Source organism: Triturus cristatus, chromosome 6 (genome assembly GCF_964204655.1).
Source record: "Triturus cristatus chromosome 6, aTriCri1.1, whole genome shotgun sequence".
Lineage (NCBI taxonomy): Eukaryota > Metazoa > Chordata > Amphibia > Caudata > Salamandridae > Triturus > Triturus cristatus.
In genome coordinates, this window is record NC_140589.1 from 716837185 (window position 1) to 716861091 (window position 23907).

General features: G+C 47.7%; 1 protein-coding gene across 1 annotated transcript in view; it reads left to right on the top strand.

The window, feature by feature from the left end:
* SEC63 (SEC63 protein translocation regulator) overlaps positions 1-23907 on the top strand; it is a 669334-nt gene that overhangs the window by 204223 nt on the left and 441204 nt on the right. The window contains exons 6-7 of the mRNA XM_085611209.1: positions 10576-10634; positions 10981-11031. Of these exons, the coding sequence (XP_085467335.1) occupies positions 10576-10634; positions 10981-11031 (110 nt within the window). The remainder of the gene's footprint in view (positions 1-10575; positions 10635-10980; positions 11032-23907) is intronic.

Below are 23907 nucleotides of genomic sequence, written 5' to 3' on the forward strand. Positions count from 1 at the left end.
GTTCTTCGAAGACAGAGAGGCCTTTGCCTAGTCCAAACCAGTTCTGTTCAGTCTTGGAGCACTTTGTTGACAAGACTCCTTCCTTCCTTTCAGAGAGCAGGGCAGAGACATTAGACGCACCACAGGAGGTGGAGCCAGCATTGTGGAGAGAAGGCACAGCCCTATTCAGGTCCCAGGTGCAACTCCTCCCACCCATCTAGATGCAAAGCTCTCTATTCAGCCCTGTGCTGACTCACCCTGTCTCCTGGAATCCTCCAGCCCCTGTCACTCAAACTCCAGACAAGGAATACACAACCTAGCAGAGGCAGGTTTGGATGGTTAGATAAGAAAATACCTACTTTCTAAAAGTGGTATTTTCAAACACAGAATGTTAAAACCAACTTCACTAAAAGATGTATTTTTACCATTCTGAGTTCAGGCATACTAAACTCGAATTTCTACCATGTTCCCTGGGTCAGTTAGGATCGTAAGATGTAATAATCAAACTGCCCATTCTGGCCTATGGAGGACAGGTAGCCTTGCAATAGTGAAAAACGAAAATGGCTGTAATTCACTATTAGGACATGCCACACACACACCAGGGCATGTCCTACCTTGTACTCGCAATGCACCCTGCCCTTGGACCTACCATAGGGGTGTCTGATATGAAGAAAAGGGAAGGTTTAGGGACTGGCAAGTGGGTGCACTTGCCCAGTCAGCATGGCAGTACCAGACTGCACACAGGCTCTGCAATGGCAAGCCTTAGACACACTTGAACAGGCTGCTTCTGTGGGTGGCACAACCAGTGCTGCAAGCCCACTAGCAGCATTTGGATTACCAGCCCTGGGCACTCCTGGTGCACTGTACTAGGGTCTGACAGGTAAACCAAACCAGCCAATCATGGAATCACTAATCCATACATTGATTTACAATAGGGAGCACTTGCACTGTGGCACTGGCTAGCAGTGGCACAGTGCCCAAAGCATCTAACACCAGCAAAAACACATGAGGCAACAGCAAAAAAATGGAAGGGAGACCCACGCCAAGGTGCCAGGTCTAACACCTCTACACAGATTTCCTTTAACAACTATGAAAAGACTACAATGGATTCAGAACTTAGCTGCCAGACTACTCTTACATCTTACATATAAAGCCACATGACCACATCTCCCCTGCCTTGAAAGCCCTGCATTGGTTATCGGTTGCCAGAAGCTGATTTGTATCACCCATGAAGCGATCTATGAAACAGGACCACTCTTCATCAGGAATAAAATCACCAAACACATTCAACAAAGGAACCTCTCCTCTATAGTGGCACCTCGCCTCAAAATCCCATTGTACAAGAAAAAAACACGTGTGGCACATCCTTCTCTGTTTAAGCAGCCAAACTATGGAACTCTTTACCTTCCGACATAAGATCCACGGATAACCACCTTATCTTCAGAAAACTACTCAAGAATTGGCTCTTCCCCACATAACTACCATACGCTAATAGAAATATACAGCATATCCCCCTGTATCGAAGCATTTATTTGGACTATAGATATGTACCTATATATGTGTATTGCTTTGTATTAATATGTATAATAATTGTTTTAAAAAATCTCGATATTCGTTAGTTCTGCTTAACAAATGTACATATTACTGATAGTTACATTAATCTGTTTTTAACATGTATATAAGGGACTGCATAATTAAGTAAATCTTTTATCAACTATCTACAACTGCTTCACCATTGAATTACAAAAATAAGAAATACATTAATTTAAGGTACAGCAACACTTGAAAACCAGAGTTTATTAAATGCATCTTCATTCTACACATACTTCCTTCCTTATGCATATATATGTATATATACACCTTCCATGTATTTATGAATCTATATATTAATTACTTTTCTTCTAACTCCGCATATCCAATGCACTACCCTATTTCTCACCCTATACCGATCTCAATATATCCTCTACCTTAACTCTGACTCATCTCAAACCTCATTCTACTACTCTTTCTAATGCACTACCCTATTTCTCACACTATACTTCTATCAATATATCCTCTACCTCCACTCTCTCATTCATCCCAAACCCCATACCACTGCTATGATCACCAAAATTACTTTCTAGACTCTTCCCTCCTCTAACCTTCCTTGCATCATCTAATTCCTCTTTTACTATTCAGAGCGCCCAAACAAGCCTTTCTAAACCCTTACCTCCACCTCCCTTTAACCCATCCCAAACCCCTCCGACTGCTATGAACTAAAAAAAAAAATATTCTAGTTCCTTTTCTCTTTTATACTTCAACTATTCCTTTTCAATCAAAAAACAGACTAGCATGTCCACCACTCACATTAATTAAATATTTCCCTATACTAACTCCCCTCCACCTTCCCTTTACTCACGCCGGCTATAAACTAAATAAAAAATAAAAAATTATAGACTCTTCCCTCTTCCTTCTCAATCCAGATAGCTGATTAGCATATCCACCGCTCAAATTACTTTCATATTTCACTTCATTAATTCACCTCCATTATGGGTTCCAGAGTAGTGTGCTACACGCCGAAAAAGAGCTTCGATACCTCATCAGGGGTCGCAAGCGCTATATAAATGCAAGCCTTTTTTCCCTCTTCTATCCCTCCACTATCCTTCTGAATCTAAATAACTCACCAACATATCTACCACTCACATAACTTTCATATTTCACTATACTAATTCACCACTAATCCTTTATGGATTCCGGAGTAGCGTGCTACTCACTAAATAAAAGTGCTTCAACGCCTCATCAGGGGTAGTAAGTGCTATATAAATGCAATTACAATACAATAACTTTGATAGACATAAGAAAAGTAGGCTTACGATTTTGTAAAATGAGTAAATAAAAAGTAGGAACGTACTGCTTAATCCAGTTACTTGGAAAACTATCACCAAAGAACAACAAATCAGAATTTCATGTGCTCTTGGCACTGAGACAGAGGATGCCACCCTGTCCCATGCTCCTGGGAAAGTCACTTGCTGGGCATGCAAAGCAGGGTGCATTGAGCAGTGTTGAAGTTTATTATAAAATAGACTTTCCTTTTCTTTATTCTCTTACTCTCACCACTTAGTACCCGTGGGGGCAGGGGGTTGACATTGAAGAGGGAGAAACAGCATCCCCTTGGGGTATGCCTCACCAGCAGAAATAGAGCGTGGTTCTTGTCCAGTGGCAGCAACACTTTTGTTAACACTTGACTCTTCTTCCCGATGACGGAGTACAACGTCTTTTGAGGGAATGTGCATCCTTACTCTGTACACAAACCAGGAGATTTTAGAGTGACTTGCTACCGATGATAGCACAGTGTGTGCAAGCGTGCACTGTTCGCCAGCAATAAGATACAAATGTTATGAGACTTAGCAGCTGAAAATGACTGATGAAGATAGATAAAGGAAAAACAGTACCGAAAATTAATAGATGCAGATTGGGTGCTAAGTCAATCTATGGAAAATAGCGGAGTACAAGAGAATGAGGTAGCTTGAATCTATTCTAGACTCGCATGCCATTTCCTGACATCAGTCTTTCAAAATGGGGACAGTGATGAAGATTTCAGTATGGTGACTTCATGCATCCACTTGATAGCCTTTGCAAAAAACTACAGGGAATGGGACCGATTTAGTGGTTGTCATGCCCTAATTACAAATGTGGTGGACGAATGAAAACATGACAAAGGACAGTCCCACCCAAACTCTAGTCTTGTCAGTGACGATTATAACACATGCATCACAGACAGGGTGAGGTGTACAAATGGGGAGACTGAAGGCTAAGGCCCAGTGGACACAGCAAGAGGCAATCAAGCACATCTAGGTCCTGAACTAAAGGATGTGATGAGAAAAATGGTGTAGCTGCAAACATACAACACCACAGCAATGTTTTACCTAAAGAAGCAGGAAGGCAAGAGATCTCATGCTCTTTCAAAACTAGCATAATATGTTAAGGCATGGGCCAACTAAACTAATGAGTTATGGCTATGACTCGACTTCCAGGAAAGAAAAACAAAGGCTTTCTAAGCAATCTGGAAGTTGTGTTGTACGACTGAGCAAGAATATTGAGTTGTAGACTTGATTTTTCAAATGTATGAAAAACTAGAAATAGACATCCTTGCAATGGAATGAAATGCAAAATCCTACAGCTTTGCATCAGGGACCCACAATCCCATTCCAGGGGAATTGCACTGTTGATAAATTGATGCAAAATGTTTGCCTATGCTTTTCACTGATACCACTGATATCGATTTGTGATCAACAAATGAAAACAGGCAGTCTTGACACTGATACCCGTAGCCTGCAGCATGCACGTCTGACATATTACTTACACCTAATGAACAGACAAAAAACAGAATAATGGAATTTCCAAGATTTACACATGTAGTAAGGGAATGTGTACCCCCCAGACCATCTGAACCTGGATCGCCTGACTACAAGTCGGCAGTCCCGCCAGCCAAATAAGGATGCGACCTCTGCGGTGGCAATGTCTAAACCACCATGAAATGGCTGGTGGGAAGGGGCATCGTAATCCCTACAGTGGTGCCTGTCTGGCACAGCCACTGTTGTAGGGATAGGGGTCCCGTCGGATCCGTGGTGGTTGGTCTCTCCGACCGCCACCCATCCGAATGTGGTGAGCAGAAAACACTATTATGATGGTGGTGGGACCGCCACCGACGGGCTGTCGGTGGGGGGTCCAGCTATCGGTGGGGTCCCACAGTCATTGTAATCAGGCCCTTTGTTCTGTGCTACATATGGACATGGATGATGATCTGGTGTAAAGCCAGCAAATCGAGGGGGAAGTTAACAAATCAGATTGCTATCAAAAATCTCGTGCATATACTGAAAAGTAAACTGTCTTATGCGCCTTTGAGTTTGCCGAATATATGGCTTTTCACTGAAAACTCATCTGGAAAAACTGGTTCTGGTGATTCTTTTTTGTCGGGCCCTTTTTTGGTTAATTTTTTTGCAAGATTAGCTTTCACCATGTTGTTGGTTTTGAGTGTTCCTCTTTTTAAGGGGGGTTGCCTCCCCCTTTTATCTCCTCTGTCTTCTTTGCATTGTCTTTTAAAGGTGAGTGTGCTCGCCCTTAACCCCCCTTGACTCCCTCCACCACAACTCTTTCTATCTCATCCTTCTCATTAAACTGCCTTGCACGGCTCTTCTTCCCCTGAGGTTTTTTTTTCTTACCAAGTCCTCCAACATTTCCACTACCCATCTATGCTTACAGCAATTCTCTCTCATTTTATATCGATCCTCTCTATTTTCCTGTCTTTAATAGCCCTACTGCTGCCCACTCCTGCTTTACTGCCTCATTTTTCTGCCTGCTTCCATCTAACAATTTTCTCTATCCACCCATGTCTCCCCCAACCTCTATACCCATCCCCTTTTCCCATCCCCTTTTCCCTCTTAGCTTTGTCTTCCTGTGGTCAGTCTTCCTGCTTTGTTCTCCCTTTTTAGGTCTCGCCTGGCAAACACAGCGCGAAAGTGCTGTCGCCAGCGAGATCTATTGTTGCTGACTTGCCTCGGAAGTGGGACAGGAGATGGGCAAGCGCAGGGCGATTTGTGATTGGAGCCTGTGAACGCGCACGTACAGCCACACAGTGTGCACATCTCCTGTCCCCCTTCCGTCCACGCAAGCCAGCTGCATGCAGTAACTGCGCCAACAAACACACACGTACCAGCCGCCCCCAGCCAGTGCGCGTACTCGATCACTCAACAACAAACACACGCACCAGCCCCCACGGTACAACTGAGCCCCACTCACAGGGCTCTTTTGTGGCTGCTACACGCTCAGTCTCAGGACTCCTCCGCCTCGCATGACCTGGCACACACGGGGCTTCCCTCACTCATGGGAGCCCCGCACTTGCATCGGCGGCCTCAGCCACCACTTCTGACCCAGGGCTTTTCCTTACTTCTGCCGCCACCGCGGGGCTCTCCCTCAGGCATGGGAGGGGCCGTGTCACCACTTCTCCTCTCGGCCAGCCACTTTGTGGGCGCGGGCTTCCCGCAGAAGGCGGAAGTCCCGCCCCACGACAGGCATGACGCTGCCTGACTTCCGGTTTACGCGCCGAATCGGGCCGGCGGCGGTGATACCTTCACTCTGGGCATAATGAGGGGTAGGCTTCCCGAAAAATATAAAGCGCTTGTCATATCAGAGCCCTTCCCTCGTGTGAACTCATCCCTTTTCTGGGACGTATGCCAGCTCCGGCTCTCCCAGTACCTGGATCTGTCCTTGGACTTTGCTGGGGGAGCCGGGGGTCACCTCGGGCACGTTAAGGCAGTTCACCCTGAACCTCTCAGTGCGCTTTTCTCAGATTGGGCAGAATATGATTTCAGCTCCCTTGAAGTGGCGGACTCGGCTAAGCGCGCTCCTTTGTTAGCAAGCTACAGGCGCAGTGATGGACTCCGCAGCAGATTTCCCGCCTTTCCAACTTGCACAAATGCCCACTATCAAAAAACCCTGCGCAATGCTGGTTGTTACCTGTACCGTCGTGCACTGCTTCATGCCCTGTATTTTGTCTGTTCGGCGCCCGTGCCATCTCTATCACAGTGCCCTGGTGCACGGGCTCCCACACGATAATTACATGCGACCCGATACGCCATGTGGCCTTGCCGTCCCCGTGCAATGCACTGTGCCTGCTCTGTGCCCCATTTCTGCCTGCTCTGTGCGCTGCTCTATGCGCCCCATTCGCTGCCCTCCCCCAAACACTAGCACTTGCTCTGCTGGTGCCTCGTGCGCCTTTAGTGCCCCGAACTGCCCATGCCTCCGGCGCCCTCTATGCGTCTTGGGGCTGCAGCAGGCACGACTGGCCTGGGCTCTAGGGGGCACAGACAGATGGTGACTTTTCACTGCTGATTGCAGGTGATGTGGTTACTGGGGCGCATGGGGGGTTCAATGTCATGCAGATCTCTGCTCAACACTTCTTACACAGATGTAGGGGGTCGTAAGCTCAGCGCTATGCAGATGCTTAAAGCGGGCGTGCATTTGTTGCACGAGTGTACAGGCACCAGAGTTAGTGAACTGCTTGAAGATGCACTAGTGCCGGTGCATAATGTGGTCCTGTAGGCGCTGAGCGTCCTCCACCTGTACATCTTCAAATTATGTTTCTACTTGCAAGACAGATGTGCTTTGCACGCCGTGCTTATCTGCCATTTTACTCTCTCCCCATAGTAAGTTTTATGTGACTCGTGTTCTGTATCAGCTATCCACGCATACGCTGATAGACATCTTATGAGCGGGTTATTTCTATAGCGTCTGAACTTCCACGGCCACTTAAAAGGCGCTGAAATGGAAGGCGCCTTGTGAATGAGGTGATTGTAGACATGTACCCCCGGGTGTGTGTTTACCGACGAGAACTCTGTTTATTGGTGATCTGGATGGGTGTTTGTAGACTGCGTGCGAAGTACAGAGGACACACGTGGATTTCAAAGTAGAAGAGATTATCGTTGGCCGCTGACACACAACCTGCACACGGTGTGTTTACAATTACATTGCAGCGCCTTACCCCTGTTTACAGGCGCTATGGCAGTTTAATTGTGGCCCGTAGGTATGGAAACTGATTATGGGTGACATTACCTCTACGCATGTTTGCGGGCCATGAAAAGCACACTGGTGGCATTGGCGTGGTGTTTGTTAATTAAATGACATGAAACGCGTCATCATTACCTACAATTACAATTTCTGAAATAAAGACAATTTTGTGCGACTACGGTACATGCCTGCACACACGATATAGATATATATATATATATATATATATATATATATATCCTACTCTTTGATATTTATGTAGGGAGTTGGTTTAGTTGTTGCTTAAATACCAGTTTAATATTTATATTTTCTTATTGCAATTTCTTCACAATCCATGCACAATGGAATATAATTAAAATAATTGTTCTAAAATAAGAATTCTCGCAGGACTGGGCAAGTCCCAACAAGAAGCATTCCCAATACAGCCGACTTTATGCCTCACCTTATCCAGACACGCGCGCCCGACAGTGAATTCTTTTTTTTATAGGACCTGCGACGGAGAACACGCCTCCAGTTCTTAGGAAATGCTATTTTTTTATTATAAATATCATTTAACTAATGTTGTACCAACACCCCCACCCCCCCCCCCAACCCGTCTCATCTGTAAATATGATTTTTCATTTTATTCTCCGCTATGGGGATTTTGGCGCGTTCCTTTGCAAGTTGTCGGCCTGTAATCCGCACCGTGGGTTACAAGCAGAATTTGTGAACATCTTACTGTTAATTTTTTTACTTTTAAACCGTAATCGTAGCAACAGTTATACGAAGGATATTTTCTGAACAGAAGTTCTTGGTGTGTTAATGCGCGTTTTTGAGTGGTAGTACGTGTGCACTCGTGCCTAAACGTAAGAGTTAATATATATGCAGTAAAGTTTTATATAGCTTTAGTGTGTGCGTGCTATATATATGTTTTGTGGGTGGGCTGTATGCTTGTATAATTTGCATATGTGTGTGTTTTTAGGGTATGTCTGCGCGGTATGCATGTTGTGTGCGTATTCACTAGACGTGAGCTTCTATTTATGTGCGTTGTCTGCTTTATTTGTGTGTGCACATAAGTTTGCTATTGTCTCGCAGCTACGCAAGTTTAAGCTATTGGCATTGTAAATGGCTATGCCTTTTTATATTTTTAAAACCAAAATAAAAGGCATAGCCATTTACAGTGCCAATAGCGCAAACGTGCGTAACTGCAAGACCTATTGCATTGTAAATGCTTGTTTAACTGTCTGGCCACAGTGGACCTAAAAGAAAGACTTATGACTTTTCCTTTCCTTTTTTTTTTAATAGGCATTTACCTTTTTCCATGACAGCGTTCTATTATCATGGAAAAGGTATTTTGTAATTTTTACATTTTTGTAGAATGAGGTATTATCAGATTGATTTTAGCAAGATGACTTCCTTCATTTTGGAAATGTCAAAATGATGGAATTCCCTATTTGTCAGCTATAGTGGCATATTCAAGGGGCACTGTATGCTCCAACCTGTTCATAAACTCAGTAATCAAAGGATTTTATGTAGGGACAAAGAGAATACTCCTACTCTAGGTAAGTTCCTCCTCACGTGGTAGCTCAGGCTGATGGCACAGCTAACGCGACTAACTTTTGAACCAATCCACAAATCCAGCCTAAATCACCTCACACTTGAAGATGTTTTTTCAAATATTACAAGCGCTGGCTATCCAAAAGCCATACCTTCAAATAGACCCATGTTCCGTAAACAATCAGAGACCAAGTTAGTAAGAACACTCCACACTCTAAATGAGTAGAATTTGTCGCTATGTAAAGCAGATCAGTGCGCCGCGCAATTAATAACCGTTCATGAGACAACCGCAGCGCGTACCTCACCCTGCCATACGCAGGCATTGCATACTATCCCTTACTTATCGTATATTGCATAAGAGAATACCCTGACACCATTATAAGCCATATATGACGCCGCCCGTGTAGCTCACATATGTGTCAAAAGGCACGGCAAACTCAAAGGGGGACAGCATAGCAGACTGATGCATAAGGTAGAGGGGTACCACTATATTACCAGGCTTAGATGTTCTACTTCTATATGTGTTAATCTGTTTTATTATCACCAGTAAGCCTGCTACAGTTGTGACGGGGTCACACCACAATGGACAATGCATTAGATAATCCTGACATAACTAAGCAGTATTTGGTTCGCGGTAAAGAGATGTAGTCATGACTATAACGTTAATGTAACCTCTGCTTGATGGAAAGTGTAGCTGTGGAAATTTGGCAGTTGCTAATACTTTTGTAACATGTATTTTGTATACTGATATGCTTACTTTGCAAACTTGGAAAGAATAAAAGAAAAAACACCAATAAACAGATGTTAGAAAAAAATATGAAAAGCAGATCAGATCTTTACATCAATTGCTATAAACAGCAGAGGTTTGTCCATGACCAAAGTACCTGACAAGACGGATTGTGCAAACTATGCCGTTATGCTACTCAGTAGTAAGGAAATATTAGAAGAAAAAGCCAATGGCGCATACATAATTAAAGACGGAGAACTGCAGTGTGAAATTTGCTGGCATGTCGTGGTGAGATTGTTTGATGATCAAGGTTGATGTTATAATTTAAATTAGTGGGTGAAGTCAAAAGAAAAAATCTGACCTCACACAACCCTCAAGACTGGCAACAAGGTTAGAAAGCAATATTTGCAGAGCAGTGTCTTTCAGATCAGCACACAGTGACTTAGAATTCAGTGTCTTATGGGAAATAACCATAGGTCTGATAGTCAATGGAAGTTGTGTTGTGGCACTGCAGTGAGGAGCAAAGAATTTTTTATTTTCATTCTATAAAATTTAAAACCAGCCAAACCTTGAGTAGCGTGTGGTTTGCCTATGAGATGTTTAATTGTTTGCAGTTTGATTTGGGTAAAGGCAAGCTGAATCCTCCGCAGACATCGGAGATTAATTCAACTTTTCAGACCATCGCATCGTTTTATTTTAGCTATATACTAGCCACAGTCTTTTGTGAGAATGTGAATTTTAGTTACTTGTATGTCTGACTTAATTTTTATTTATTTTATCCTTTGCAGCTATAAACTTTGGTATTGCCTTGCCTGCTTGGATTGTTGACCAAAAGAATTCTATGTTGGTAGGTCTGTAGTTGAAGCATGAAATGTTTTATATTTAATTTATGAAGTATACTTTTAGAACTTGTCTTTTACATCTCTTGATATATTCTGTTTCTGGGACAAGGTCGGTGTTTCCCCCTTAAAACTGTCTACTCTGCACTATAGGTTTAATAAGCAAATTAAATCCCTCGTTTTTCTTGAATTATCACTCTTGGCTGGTACTCAATGCTAGGTGCCTAGGATATTCTAGTCATTATTTTGTTTACACTGTTTTCATTATGATTTTGAATGCCGCCTTTGCCATTAATGAGGTCACACTATTTATCGTAATTACACTGATATTACATACTTTTCTTTAAACAATAGGTGCTCCTTGTATATGGATTAGCCTTCATGGTCATTCTTCCTGTTGTTGTGGTAAGTAGAGAATAACTTAATTTTACCTAGAACATTTTTAGTGCAATGAAATGCTAAATGCTTAATTAGTATTGCTGCTACACCATCTGTGAAGATGTTGATTTGGCTAATGGAGTATCTCTGGAGACCTAGATGTGCAATGTAGCACTCCACGTACAGTACATAAAGTATTTTCAACAGTAAGCACCCATTTGTACTCCTGGAAGGTTGTGAATGGAGTACATGAAACAATCTATAATCTATTCTTTGGCCTGTGAATTGGTATATAGTCTGTTGATCCAGTTGATCATGATACACATGCGTGATGCTACAACCCACAGAAACCTCCCTTTGATTCAATGCTTTCTCAACATTGAACTGTATTGAACCATGTGGCTTATTTTGAACTTTGGCCCAGAGTAAATGTCTGCAGTGTTTGTGAGGGTGGTGGTAGTGCATCCTAATACAAACCTGTGTCCCCAAAGAGATCTTATGGGCAGGATGACCTTTTTCATGGGCAGTTGGTTAGATCTTTGTATCAGAATTAATCTAATATATCTGCCTATTACTCGTTGGAACTAGTGAGATTTTGTTCATGCTTTTTTTTTTTTTATAACTATTTTTATTGATGACAAGTTTTACACAGAGCACACACTTTACAAACATGAGCGACCAAGGGTGCACTGCTTTTGTTAACATTTCCCATAGATCACTGAGCCTGTTCATACCATGGCAGTAATACATTCAACACGTTTTTCACTTATTCTATTCAGGATCTTGCCCCTTTCTCTGCTGCGGGGGCTCGCTTATACCTCCCCTGTAATTGTTCCACTTTTCCCAAATCTGTGACCACTTGTTGGGACACCCTCTAGATTCATAGACTGTCCTCTCTGTCAACATGTACCAATCCATATCTCTCTCCCATGCTGTTAAGGACGGTGGCTCCTGTGCACCCCACAATCTAGCAACATTCCGTTTTGCAATTATCATACCAAGAGTCACCCATAGTCTTTCTTTGGTGATTAGGTCGGTAGGGCCCCGTATATTCAGGAGGCACATCTTTGATGTAATCTATCTCACACCCCATCACTTCTGCCATACACTTTGTAACCTCAGACCAGTACATCTGTATATATGTACACTCCCATAGTATATGCACAAAAGTACCATCCTGTCCACATCTTCTCATGCATCCTGGTTCCATTCTATAGCCCATCTTTACCATTGCAGGGCCCGCAAGATAGATCCTGTGGAGCACTTTCAATTGTACGAGTCTCAGCCTTGAAGAGATAGCTACTTCCTTGGGGGAAGCCAGGACCTCGAGCAATTCCTCATCCTCTAGCCCCGACACGTCATGCTCCCACCTAGATTGAAGCCAGAGGAGGGGGATCAGACTGGTTAAATAATTAGTTTCCTATAAGTCAAAGTAATGGATTTCTCTGGCATGTACTTGTCTAGGATTCTGTCTTCTAATGGGGAGGTTTCTGGTGAAGTCTCTCCCTTTGCTATAGCCACTTGTAGTGCATGTTTGATCTGCATGTATCTGAAATATTCTGCATTGGCGAGTTCGTACTCCGCTTGCAATTGGGTCAATTGGGTAAAGGTGACTACCTCTCCCGCCTTCCACAGATCTCCAACCTTAGAAATGCCGATCAAGTCCCATTGGTCGAAGCCCTTAGTGTGTCTGAGACTGCCATGGACATCCGCGTCCCAGTGAGGAGTAGCGCGTGTTATTTTACCCTCCCAAGCCATGTTCTTCATAGCCACCCGCCATATCTGCACTGCATGCATTCTGGGGCCCGTCCGGTTCAATTTAGTGGGGTTGGTGTATAACGCCCTGGTAAAATCCCCCCCTGGGAGCAGCCACCTGTCCATTGATATCCTGGGTCCCCTGGGGGCCTATAAATGCACTGATTAATTGCAGTGAGCTGCACAGCCCAATAGTATCTTTGGATACCAGGGAGTGCAATTCCCCCATCATACCACTCTCATGTGAGTTTCTGAATGGATCTCCTGCCCCCCCCCCCCGATACACCCCCATAGGAGCTCTCTTTGGGCGCCCTCTATGGATTTAAAATAATCTGTCCCAACCGGGCGAGGCGAGATTTGCAATACATATATAAAGCGTGGTAGGGCCATCATTTTTAATAATGCTGCACGTCCCAACAGGGACAGCGGGAGAGGTTTTCTATGTCTGACATCAGATCTTAGTCTTTGTATCGGGGCAAGAGATTTGGTTCATAAAAATGGGATGGATCTTTAGAGACCTGGATCCCCAGATACTTAAATCCTACGTTGGCTTCACTAATATTGATACCCAGTGGCAGTGCAGGTGTTTTACCACACAGAACACAGATGACCGATTTGGACCAATTTATACTATAGCCAGCCAGAGGACTTCCCAAATGCTATAAAAATATGCATTGCTCTATTCAGGGAGGCACCGGGCGTCGCAAATTACAACAGTATATCATTCGCATATATCAAAACATGATCCTGCCACTCTTCGGCCTCCAATGATAGGGTCTTTTCTTATCCACATTGCTAATGGTTCAAACATCAGGGCAAAGAGCAATGGGGAAAGGGGGCAGCCATGTCTGGTTCCTCTCACGTGTGCAAGCACTGGGGACCTTCGGTTGTTGACCATTACTTGGGCCAGTGGGTTTTTATACAATAGCTGAACCCAGCTCAAAAAACATGGGTCAAACCCTAATTTCCTTAACACTGAAAACATGTAGGGCCATTCAATTGTGTCCAACGCCATGGCGGAATCGAGGGATACCACCACTGCGTCTTCTCGTATTGTGTGCACTCGATCCATCACTCCGTGAAGTCGTCATAAGTTAAGGGAAGTATTCCTAGTTGGCATAAAGCCAGACTGGCCCGGGTGCACCAATTTGGTTATAATTTGTAATAAGCGGGTGGGCAGTATTTTCGCAAGGATTTTGGCTTCTGCATTAAGTAGGGATATCGGTCTATATGAGAACCATTTGTTCTTGGGTTTTCCATTTTTGTGAATAACTACTATGGTTGCTAACCTCTGATCTACTGGGAGTGTTTCCACCTCTCGGCTCTCCTGAAACATTGCTGTTAGATAAGGTGCAAGTTTGCTCGGGGCGAGTTTGTACAATTCGATAGGCAAGCCATTAGGGCCCATTGCTTTGCCAGCCCTCAAATCTTGTATAGCTTTTTTAACCTCAGGAGTTGCTAAATCCAGATCTAGTCCGTGCCCGTCTTCATCAGAGAGCAAGGGTAGGGAGATGTATTTCAGTAACGCAACCACGTCTTCTCCCGTATAAGTCGTTTGGGATTTATAGATCCGGCCATAGTATTCGCCAAATGCATTTGCAATCTCTTGCGGCTCAGTGTGTATAATATCAGATTCATCCATAAGTTCTACCACCACTCTGTTGGGTTGCTCTCCACAGTCCAGCCAGGCTAATAGCTCCCCGGCCTTGTCCCCCCCCCCCCCCCCCCCCCCCTTGTAGATTCTACTGGGTGTTACCCTGTATTGTGCTTTGGCAGCATCCATGACTCTGGCCACATATTCTTTACCTTTAATTTCAGGGTATGCCTAACCTTGTCTGTGTTAGTTACTCGTAATTTACTTTCCAATTCCAGTATCTGTTTCAAGCCTTACTAGTGCTGCCTGTTTTTCTGTCTTGGTGCCTGTGATCAGGGAGACAGCATACCCTCTAATTACGGCTTTAAAGGCTTCACATGGGGTCTGCGCTGAATCAACCGAGTCTTCATTCTCCCTGAAGTAAAGTTCGGTTTCTCTCACTATTTTTTCTTTTATCAGGGGAATCCTGAGATACCAAGGATTTATTGGGGCCATTCTTCCAATCCGTGGCTCCTCAACTTCTATCAGGGCCCAGATAGGCGAATTATCTGATATTCCTCTTGCTGGGTGTCTCACTTCACTGATCTGCTCTAGCTGGTCTTATGATATCTATTCTAGACATGCTGTGGTGGGCACCTGAGTAAAATGTGTATTGCTGCTCCACGGATTGGCACGCCCTCCATATATCTGAGTCTCATCGCTTCCAGGAAATTTTGGATTTGTGTACGGGCAGACGGCAAGTCTCTTGGGGACCAGTAATCAAGTCTATCCAATACAATTGAATTGAAGTCCCCCCTGCCCCAACAGTGAGTCTTGCCTCCGGCAAAGTAAGCAGGAGGTCACCCAGGTCCCTGAAGGCTGAGGTCTGGAGGCCGGGTGGTACGTGCACTGATACCAGGTTTAATATATGGGCCTCCCATCTCCCCGAAATCGCTACGAATCTACCCAACTTACCCGTCCATGTGCAATCAATAGCCATCTGGAAAGTTTTCCGCATCATTATGCACACTCCTCTAGCACCAATACCGAACGCCGAGTGTGCCACCAGCCGAAAGACCCATCTGGTCAGTGCCTTGCAGGCTTTCCCCAACAAGTGCGTCTCCTGGAGTAAAATCACATCGGGCGACTGTCGCTTTACATATTGTGTTTATGCTTTTTTAATGTTCAAATCTCAACCATGTTCTAAGGCTCAGATGTGGGGGAGCCATTCAGAATTGCGTGAACAGCCCCAATACAAGAACTATCATTGAGTAAAACGCTTCATAAAATTTGCTTGGGAAAGTAACCGCATCAGGCAATTCACCATTTGACAGTGAGAGTAACACTTGACGTTTAGGAAGAATAAGGAATACCTCCCATATCAAATGCTTCTGCATCCGTTCTGGCAGACCTTCTTTCATAATGTATTGTTTCATTAGCTCATTATCTTTCTCTGGTCAAATGCTTATTTTTAGGATGAAATAGTAACCCTTAATATGGCTATTTTGGAGCATGGATTGAGTTTGAGAATGTTCATTCTTATGTAACTGAATTGAGAAATGCAGCTGCTGCTCTCACCTCTATAATGATGATGCAGCATTATTGCTGATTGCAGAGCTGTCTCTGCATTTAAAAAGAGTGCATGCATTTGCAATTTGACTAAAGCTGTATTTGGCATTATATTACTTGTTAAATGGACTTGCTTAATGTCAAGTCTATGATCTAATTCCAAATGGCAATTGCGTAATGAGTAATTACAGCCGTCAGAGCGTCCAAGGCTGTCTAGAGCAGCTGTGCCTTTGTTAAAGTTATAGACAACTGTAATAATTAGCAGCAAATATGACAAATAAGCTTGATGTAGTTGCAGAGAATTCTGGAATGTTCTCATCCAGGGGATACTCATAAATAGTCATAATCTATGAATATTCCCCGCCCATGTGCGGGATCCCGGAGCATATAGAAAATACATATATATAAATATATATGCATATGTGAAAACATATACATGCAGCCAAAAATGTTTCAAACATGGCAAAAAAGGAGGGCGTGGCTAGCTGCCGAGTGTAATGGCTGCAGCCTGAAGGAGCTCCGGGGGTGAGACCGTCCTCCCCACCATCCGCTCACTGATCCGCGTCTTGTTGCGAGCTTAAAGTCGGCGCCTTTGACGCCGCAACGAAGCGACACCGCTCTGGAGTCTCCCCGTGGCCGGTGAAGCAGCCGGCGCCGCACAGAGTTTGGGCCTGTCTCCTCGGCCGAAGCCGGGGCCTCAATTAGGGTGGCGCGACCCGGGTACTGCACGCCAGACCCGGGATCGCCGCATAGCAGTGCCCCCTGCCCTGACGTCGGACGGACTGCGCCGCGGACGACCTGGGGCTACTACCCTGAGCTTGACTACCCTGGCGGACGCCCAATTTGACCAGCGGACTCACAGCACATCGGGGGCGCCGCTGGGCCGGCGAGAAGGGGGCGGAGCGGCGCTGCGGAGCAATGGCGACTGCAAGACACCTGCGACGCCGGGAGTGATGGGACTGCCCGCCTGGAGGTTCCGGGGACTGCTGTAAAGGCCCGAATAGCTGTCTGACACGCCCGGTCTGCACAGTCTGAAGTGCGTGTCCAGACCGCACGATTTGGATGCGGAGGTGGTGATTTGCGGGACTGTGACGGACCACGCTCTCTAAGGCGAGGGGAGCGGATGAGTGTGGGTTAAGGGCCGTCCGGTGTCAGTCTTGCCCCCACGAAGTGCCAGTGCCGGAGAGGTGGCAGCGCTGCCTCGGGCTCAGCGTGGAGTAAGAAGACGCCTGGTTTTGCCCCTCGAGCCGTGGTGCTGACAGCCCTCTGCGAGGCCCGGTCCCCGGCCCCATCATGAGCGGTAAAGGGAGTAGGGCGCACCAGCACGGTAAACTGGATAAATACGCATACACTAAAGACTCTCCCCCGCTGAATGAACACGCAGATCGCGCAGAGACGGCCCCCGTTACCACCGGCCAGCCTAAAGTGACAGAGGATATCATGGCCGCCCTGACTAATGTGCAAACGACGGTGGGGTCGATATCCACGGACGTGACGCTCCTCCGGACTGACTTCCAGCAAATGTCCGCCAGAGTCACGGAGGTTGAACAGGTGACTGCTACTCAAAAGACTCTAGCTTGCTGCTGCAAAAAGAGTCGCAATTAGAGGCCGAACACAAACGCATGGTTGAGAGGCTTGAGGATCAGGAAGGGTGCTCCCGCCGCAACAATGTACGCATTACGGGTATTCCGGAGAGCGAGGGGAGCCCAGCCATGGATCTCTACGTGGAGAATCTCATAAAAACTGAACTGCAGCCCAGGGGACTCTCTGCCTTCTTCTCAGTGGAGCGGGCGCACAGGGTGCCCGGGGGTAGGCCTAAGGTCGGGGCTCCCCCCCCCGGCCGGTCCTGGCCCGCATTTTCAACTTCCGCGATCGTGCTGTCATTCTGCAGATAGCCTGCGTGGCTCCACCCTTGCGTATACAGAACTCACAAGTGTCCTTCTTTCCGGATTATACAGTGGCTGTGTCGGCGCGCCAGAGGAGCTTCTTGGAAGTCAAAAAAAGGCTCAGGGCCCGTGAACTTTCCTATTCCATGCTATTTCCGGCCAGACTGCGAGTGGTGGCAGATGGAAAGACTTGGTTTTTCGACTCGCCGGAGGAAGCGCATGACTGGCTTGAGGGGTGGCGGCAAGTGAAACAGTCAGGCCGCTCAGACAGGCGAAAACGCCCGCCTGGAGAGGCGACGGACCCTACTGGCCGAGATGATGCTCTGGAAGCTGCGGCCCAGCTGCAACACGAGGCGTAATCCGAAGGCGATAAACTTTGACTCTTTAATGGACGGTGCAGGGTAAGGGGGATGTCTCCGGGGTGGTGAGGTGTCTGTGCATTCCTAATGTGGCTCGGAACATTTGACCGCTCGACAGGGGGATGGCTCTGGTCTTCCTCGGACCTCCCGCTCCTTGCACACAAGTTAGGTATTGGGATATGGGGTCGAAGCACTCTGCTGAGTTGGGGTGGCGAGCAGTTTGGAGTCCGCATGGCAGGGAGGGGGTTGGGGGGCATGGGGGTATTCTTTTGGTTCTTTTTTGTGTTTAAGATTCAAATAGACAGTAATGTTTGCAACACAGTACACACAGCCACTACGGAACGCATACTACGCATTGTTTGTTGCGCGCTGCTACTTCCCCCGGTGCATTGTGAATCCCAGCGAACAGTACACGCGCCAAGCACAGCACGCACGACCTTCGCCGATATATCCTCACTGTCAGTTTTCCACTACCCCAGCTGCTGCGATTGCTGATATAGCGCAAGGACAGTCTGATAAGATCCCCCTAACTCCGATGCAGCCCCTCTCCCTGCTCACGTGGAACGTGCGTGGTTTAGGTGATAAAATCAAACGGGGCTTGGTCCTTCAGAGTCTTAAGAGGTGCTCCCCGGCGGTGGTTGTGCTGCAGGAGACCCACCTTACGGGCAATGCGAGTAAGGCCATGGACAGGTGGGGATACAAGATGGTAGCGCACTCTGAATTCTCCTCTGGTTCCCGAGGGGTGGGCATACTGGTTAAAAAACAATCCCCCCTTATCATACGTAGAGTTAAAACTGACGACTCCGGGAGATTCACAGCGGTCATCGCCCAATGGGAGGGGCGGCCCCTCAATATTGTCTCATTCTACATTCCCCCTGCACTGCACGCCACGGCGCTCACTGCGCTGAGTGGCTTTCTGCTCGATCTGCCGGAGGGGGAGCTCCTCATGGGAGGTGACTTTAATGCGGTTATAGATGACCTGCTTGATCGCTACCCAGCGCGGAGGACCGGGGGTACGGGGCCATCCCGACTCGGGAGCTTCTTCGAGGCACTCGGGCTGACGGATATTTGGAGGCTACATCACCCTACACTGCATCAGTACACGTACCACTCTGGGGTGCACAATAGCCTAACTAGGATAGACTATTTCCTAGGTTCGCCTGGCGGTCTCCAAAATATAGACAACGTGGAGATCAGGCCTAGAGGAATATCGGACCACTCCCCTATACTCCTGCGGTATACACACTACCACCTGGCTAGACGCCGTATTTACTCAGTCCACCCGGGATATCTTCAGGTCCCCGCCATTAACACTGCCCTTGGGAAGTTGACGAGCCTGTACTTCCAAGAAAACGCCTCTTCTGTCGCCTCCCCGACTACCCTTTGGGAGGCATACAAAACAGTTCTGAGAGGGCAGGCCATAGCATCCATTACGGCGCATAAACTCGAGAAGCACCTTGAGCTGCAAGCGTTGGAGGCGGACCTCAGTGCGGCAGAGTCGCGCCAGGCCACGAATCCGACTCCCGAGGTCTCCCGCAGCCTTCGTGTTGTGCAGGCAAAGTATAAGGAGCACCTAGCGGAGTGTACCAGAAAGCAGTTGGCAGCCACTAGGCATAAAGTCTACGATGTCGGGGTCAAGACAGGCAAGCTGCTGGCATGGCTGGACAGACGGGACAGAGGCAATAGGTGGATTGCGCAGCTTAGCTCGGACGGAGGGCAGGTTGCAACTGACCCACGCGAAATAGTGCGCATCCTTGCAGGTCATTTTCGAGCGGTCTACTCTTCTGCTTCCTCCATGACGGTGGAGGAGGCGCTGGCATATATTACTGATCTGGATATGCCCAGACTCGCCCCCGAGGCAGTGACGGCTTTGGAAGCCGATCTCACTGTGGATGAAATACAGACCGCGGTGGTGGCGTTGCAGTCTGGCAAGGCATCATGCCCCAACGGCATACCGGTCGAGCTGTACAAACGGAAGGTGGAGACGCTCGCACCCCACTTGCTTAATATGTTTGTAGACAGCCTGCAGAAAGGCGAACTCCCGCCCGATCAGCGTACAGCCACCATAGTGGTGATACCAAAACCGGGCAAGCCGGCGGATCAGTGTACGTCCTATCGCCCCATCTCCCTACTCAATGCGGAGGCGAAGATCCTGGCAAAACTACTGGCGACTCGGCTCACACCGTACCTGTCGGATATCGTACATCCAGATCAGTCTGGTTTCATGCCCGGCAGGAGTACGTCCCATAACCTGAGGCGGCTACACAGTGTGCTGGCACGGGCGCATCGAGTGGAGGAACCAGCGGTGCTTCGATCGCTTGACGCTCACATGGCGTTCGACATGGTCGAATGGCCCTTTCTCTTCGCAGTACTACAGCACTTGGGATTTGGGCCCAAGTTCTGTGCTGGGATCCGGCATCTGTACACCAAGCCGGTGGCTCATGTCATTGCCAACTGGCATATGTCAGAGGATTTCCCCCTGACGCGGGGTACGCGCCAGGGTTGTCCCCTATCGCCGTTGTTATTTGCCCTGGTACTTGAGCCGCTGGCGGCGTGGATACGTTGGGCACCCATGATACGGGGACTCAAATGGACGATCGATTGGGAGGACCGAGTTTCGCTCTACGCGGACGATGTATTGCTGTATCTGGCCTCCCCGCGCCGCTCCATATTAACGCTGCTTAACATCTGTGACGTCTTCGGTAGAGCATCTGGATATACTATAAATTGGACCAAGTCGGTCATGTATGTGTTGCGTGGCCCTCCAACACTGCTGCCGGCAGATTGCCCGCTTAGATTGGCGGAGGGGTCATTTAAATACTTGGGTATACATGTTACAGTAGATCCGGCGGACTTTCTCCAAAAAAATCTTCAGCCCCCATTGGACCGTCTCAAGCGAGATGCCCGTCATTGGGGAGCGCTACCGCTGACCCTGTTAGGGAAGGCGGCACTCTTTAAGATGATGGCCTTGCCCCGTTTCGTATATGTGTTGGAAAACACGCCGTACCCAATACCGCCGGCGTACTTTTGGGCGGTCGTGGCGCAGGTGACTGGTCTCCTGTGGAATAACGGGCCGGCACGTATTGCACAGTCCAAACTGACCCGCGGTTGGTATGACGGAGGGATAGCGCTTCCCGACATCCAGCTTTACTACTGGGCAGCGCAGTTGAAGGTTGTCAACCAATGGCTCCACGTCCCACACTCTGACCCCGCCTTTAAAGCTGACAGGGACATACTAGGGGTATGTTAGCGCCCCTGTACGACGAGAGGCTGGCCCCAGAATTGTTCGGCCCCCTGAGGCAGACTGTGGCCATATGGTACGCGGCCCAGGGCAGGCTGGGGTCTAGAGGAGTCTTGACTCGGCTCACGCCCCTATGGGACGCGAAGCGGCTTGGGAGGCTTCGGGGCTGCAAGGGCTTCGATAAATGGGACGACATCGGAATATCCACGGTGGGTGACATGTGGCAGGGGGGTGCGGTAGTTCCCTTCACGCGCCTGCAACAACAATACCAGTTGGCGCCCCCGGAATGGTTCCGTTACATGCAAATTAAACATGCCTTACTGTCAACAATAGAACCCGGCGCTGCTGTTCCGGAAGCGTCGCCCATGGAGGACAGATTGCTAACAGATTACATGTATAAAAAGGCCACATCCCTCACGTACCGTAAGCTTATTAATAATCTGCCGGACCCTATGGGACCCTTGCGTGAGAAATGGTCCAGTGATGTAGGAGAATTTGACGATCCGGACTGGCGGGATGCGTTGGCGTCACCACGGGAGGCGGGGATCCCCTCCAGGCTTAGGCTGGTGCAGCTACGGATTCTCCACCGCTCATATTACACCAGACACACCCTGCACAGAATAGGTAGGGCACCGCACCCATTCTGCCTACGTGGCTGCGGGGAGGAGGGTACCTTCTTTCACACCATATGGGAGTGCCCCAAGATCCAAGAATACTGGCGGCGGGTGATGAGGACACTGTCCCAGTCGGGGGGGGAGTCTCGCTGGTACCAGAGCCTAGGCGATGCCTGCTAAATGTGTGGGTACCTAATGACCTTAGCCGCCAGGCTCAGAGTTGGGCTACGCTGGGGATTGTGCTAGCCAAACGGAACATAGCCCAAAAATGGGGTACGGGGGAGGTGCCTTTGCTGTCTGTATGGAGAGGGGACATGGATAGAGCTATGCTGGCTGAGCGATCAGTGTTCATCAGGTGGGGGTGCCCCCGAAAATGGGATAAAGTGTGGGGGCCCTGGAATAAATACAGAGGGGGCATTTGCGAACCACCACCGCTGCAAGAAGACGAGGCCTCTGACTCGGACTGAAGTGAGAGACTTTGAGACATACTCTTGGGGTGTGGTTGCCGGAACAAGAACAATGCGCAGCAGTATTGCCGAGGGGTGGGATATAGTGTCCAGTGCGCAAGGGTTTTCCGCTGTGGCATTACTGTGTACCCGAATACTAAAGCTTTGTACTGTTGTAAATCAAAATAATAAAAATTGTTTTAAAAAAAAAAAAAAGAAACATGACAAGAAAGCGGAAATTACATAGGTTTGCATTGTAGTACCCCTAGCCCATAAGGAAAAAAGGAAGCACTAAACCAATTGTCACACAACAATGCTTTATTGCCATAAAGCAAACTTGTAATTGTAGGCATTTGCCTGTAGGCTGCAGTAGAGTATCAAGAAAACAAAGAAAACTGAGACCTTGCCTTTAAGGCATTAGAGTAGGGGGACCGTGCCTTTAAGACCTGCAGGATCCCCCTTGCTCTCATGATGCACCACAGGTGACAGTTGGGTCAGTTCTTTTTTCCGGCTCCTTCTATGAGGATCCTGGAGCTTGAGCTCTTCAGTTTTTTGACTGAAAGTTTTTCTCTTCAGATTTTTTTCAGAAAATTCGACATTTTCTGGCTCCTGAAAGCTTATTCTGCTGGTTTCCTTAGTGTATTCTAATTTTTTCCAGTCAGAATGCCTGCTTTATTCAGAAAATGTCCTTCCTGTGGTAATAAGATGGCACTGGCAGATCCACACTGTGTGTATTGTGTGTCTTGCAACTTCACGCAATCCTGACCGGTGCCCCCACGGCCAGAAGTTTTCCAGGCGCACTCTGCGCGATAGAGAGCGCATAAAACTACATGCCCAGCTGGAGAAGGAAAGAAGCCATCGTGAAGGCGAGCATTCATCCTTAAAGCCACCTTCTTCAGCTAGACGACTTCAGAAACGGCAACATACCACCTCTCCTGATCCCAAGAAGACCAAGGTTCGAGGAGATTCGCCGTCGAATTCACCATCTAAAAGACCCAGGACTGCTTCTGCGTCAAGAGATCCATCTCTGCGTCGATTCTCCGCCGCATACAAGTAAGTCGGCGTTGAGGCACAGCACTTCGGGCTCGAAGGCTGTTAGTCCGATGAGATCCGGACAGTCTCCGTCGAGGCTTCCGTCGACGTCGAGGCTTCCGTCGACGTCGAGACACTCTCCGCCGACCTCGAGGGGGTCAGCGTCGAGAGCTGCGACGACGTATATCTCGCCGCAAATGGATCGATCGACGACAAGGCATTCGACGTCGAGGAGATCAGCCTCATCTCAGCGTCATGGAAGATCGACGTCGAGGGCCGCCAGCGAAGGTCGACGTCGAAGTCACCAGCTCGACGACGAAGGTAGACGTCGAAGTCTCCGCATCACCGTAGGCGATCGGCGTCGAGAGCGGAACGGCATTCCCAGCAATCAGCACCGATGGTGACGCAAACATCATCGACGTCGATTC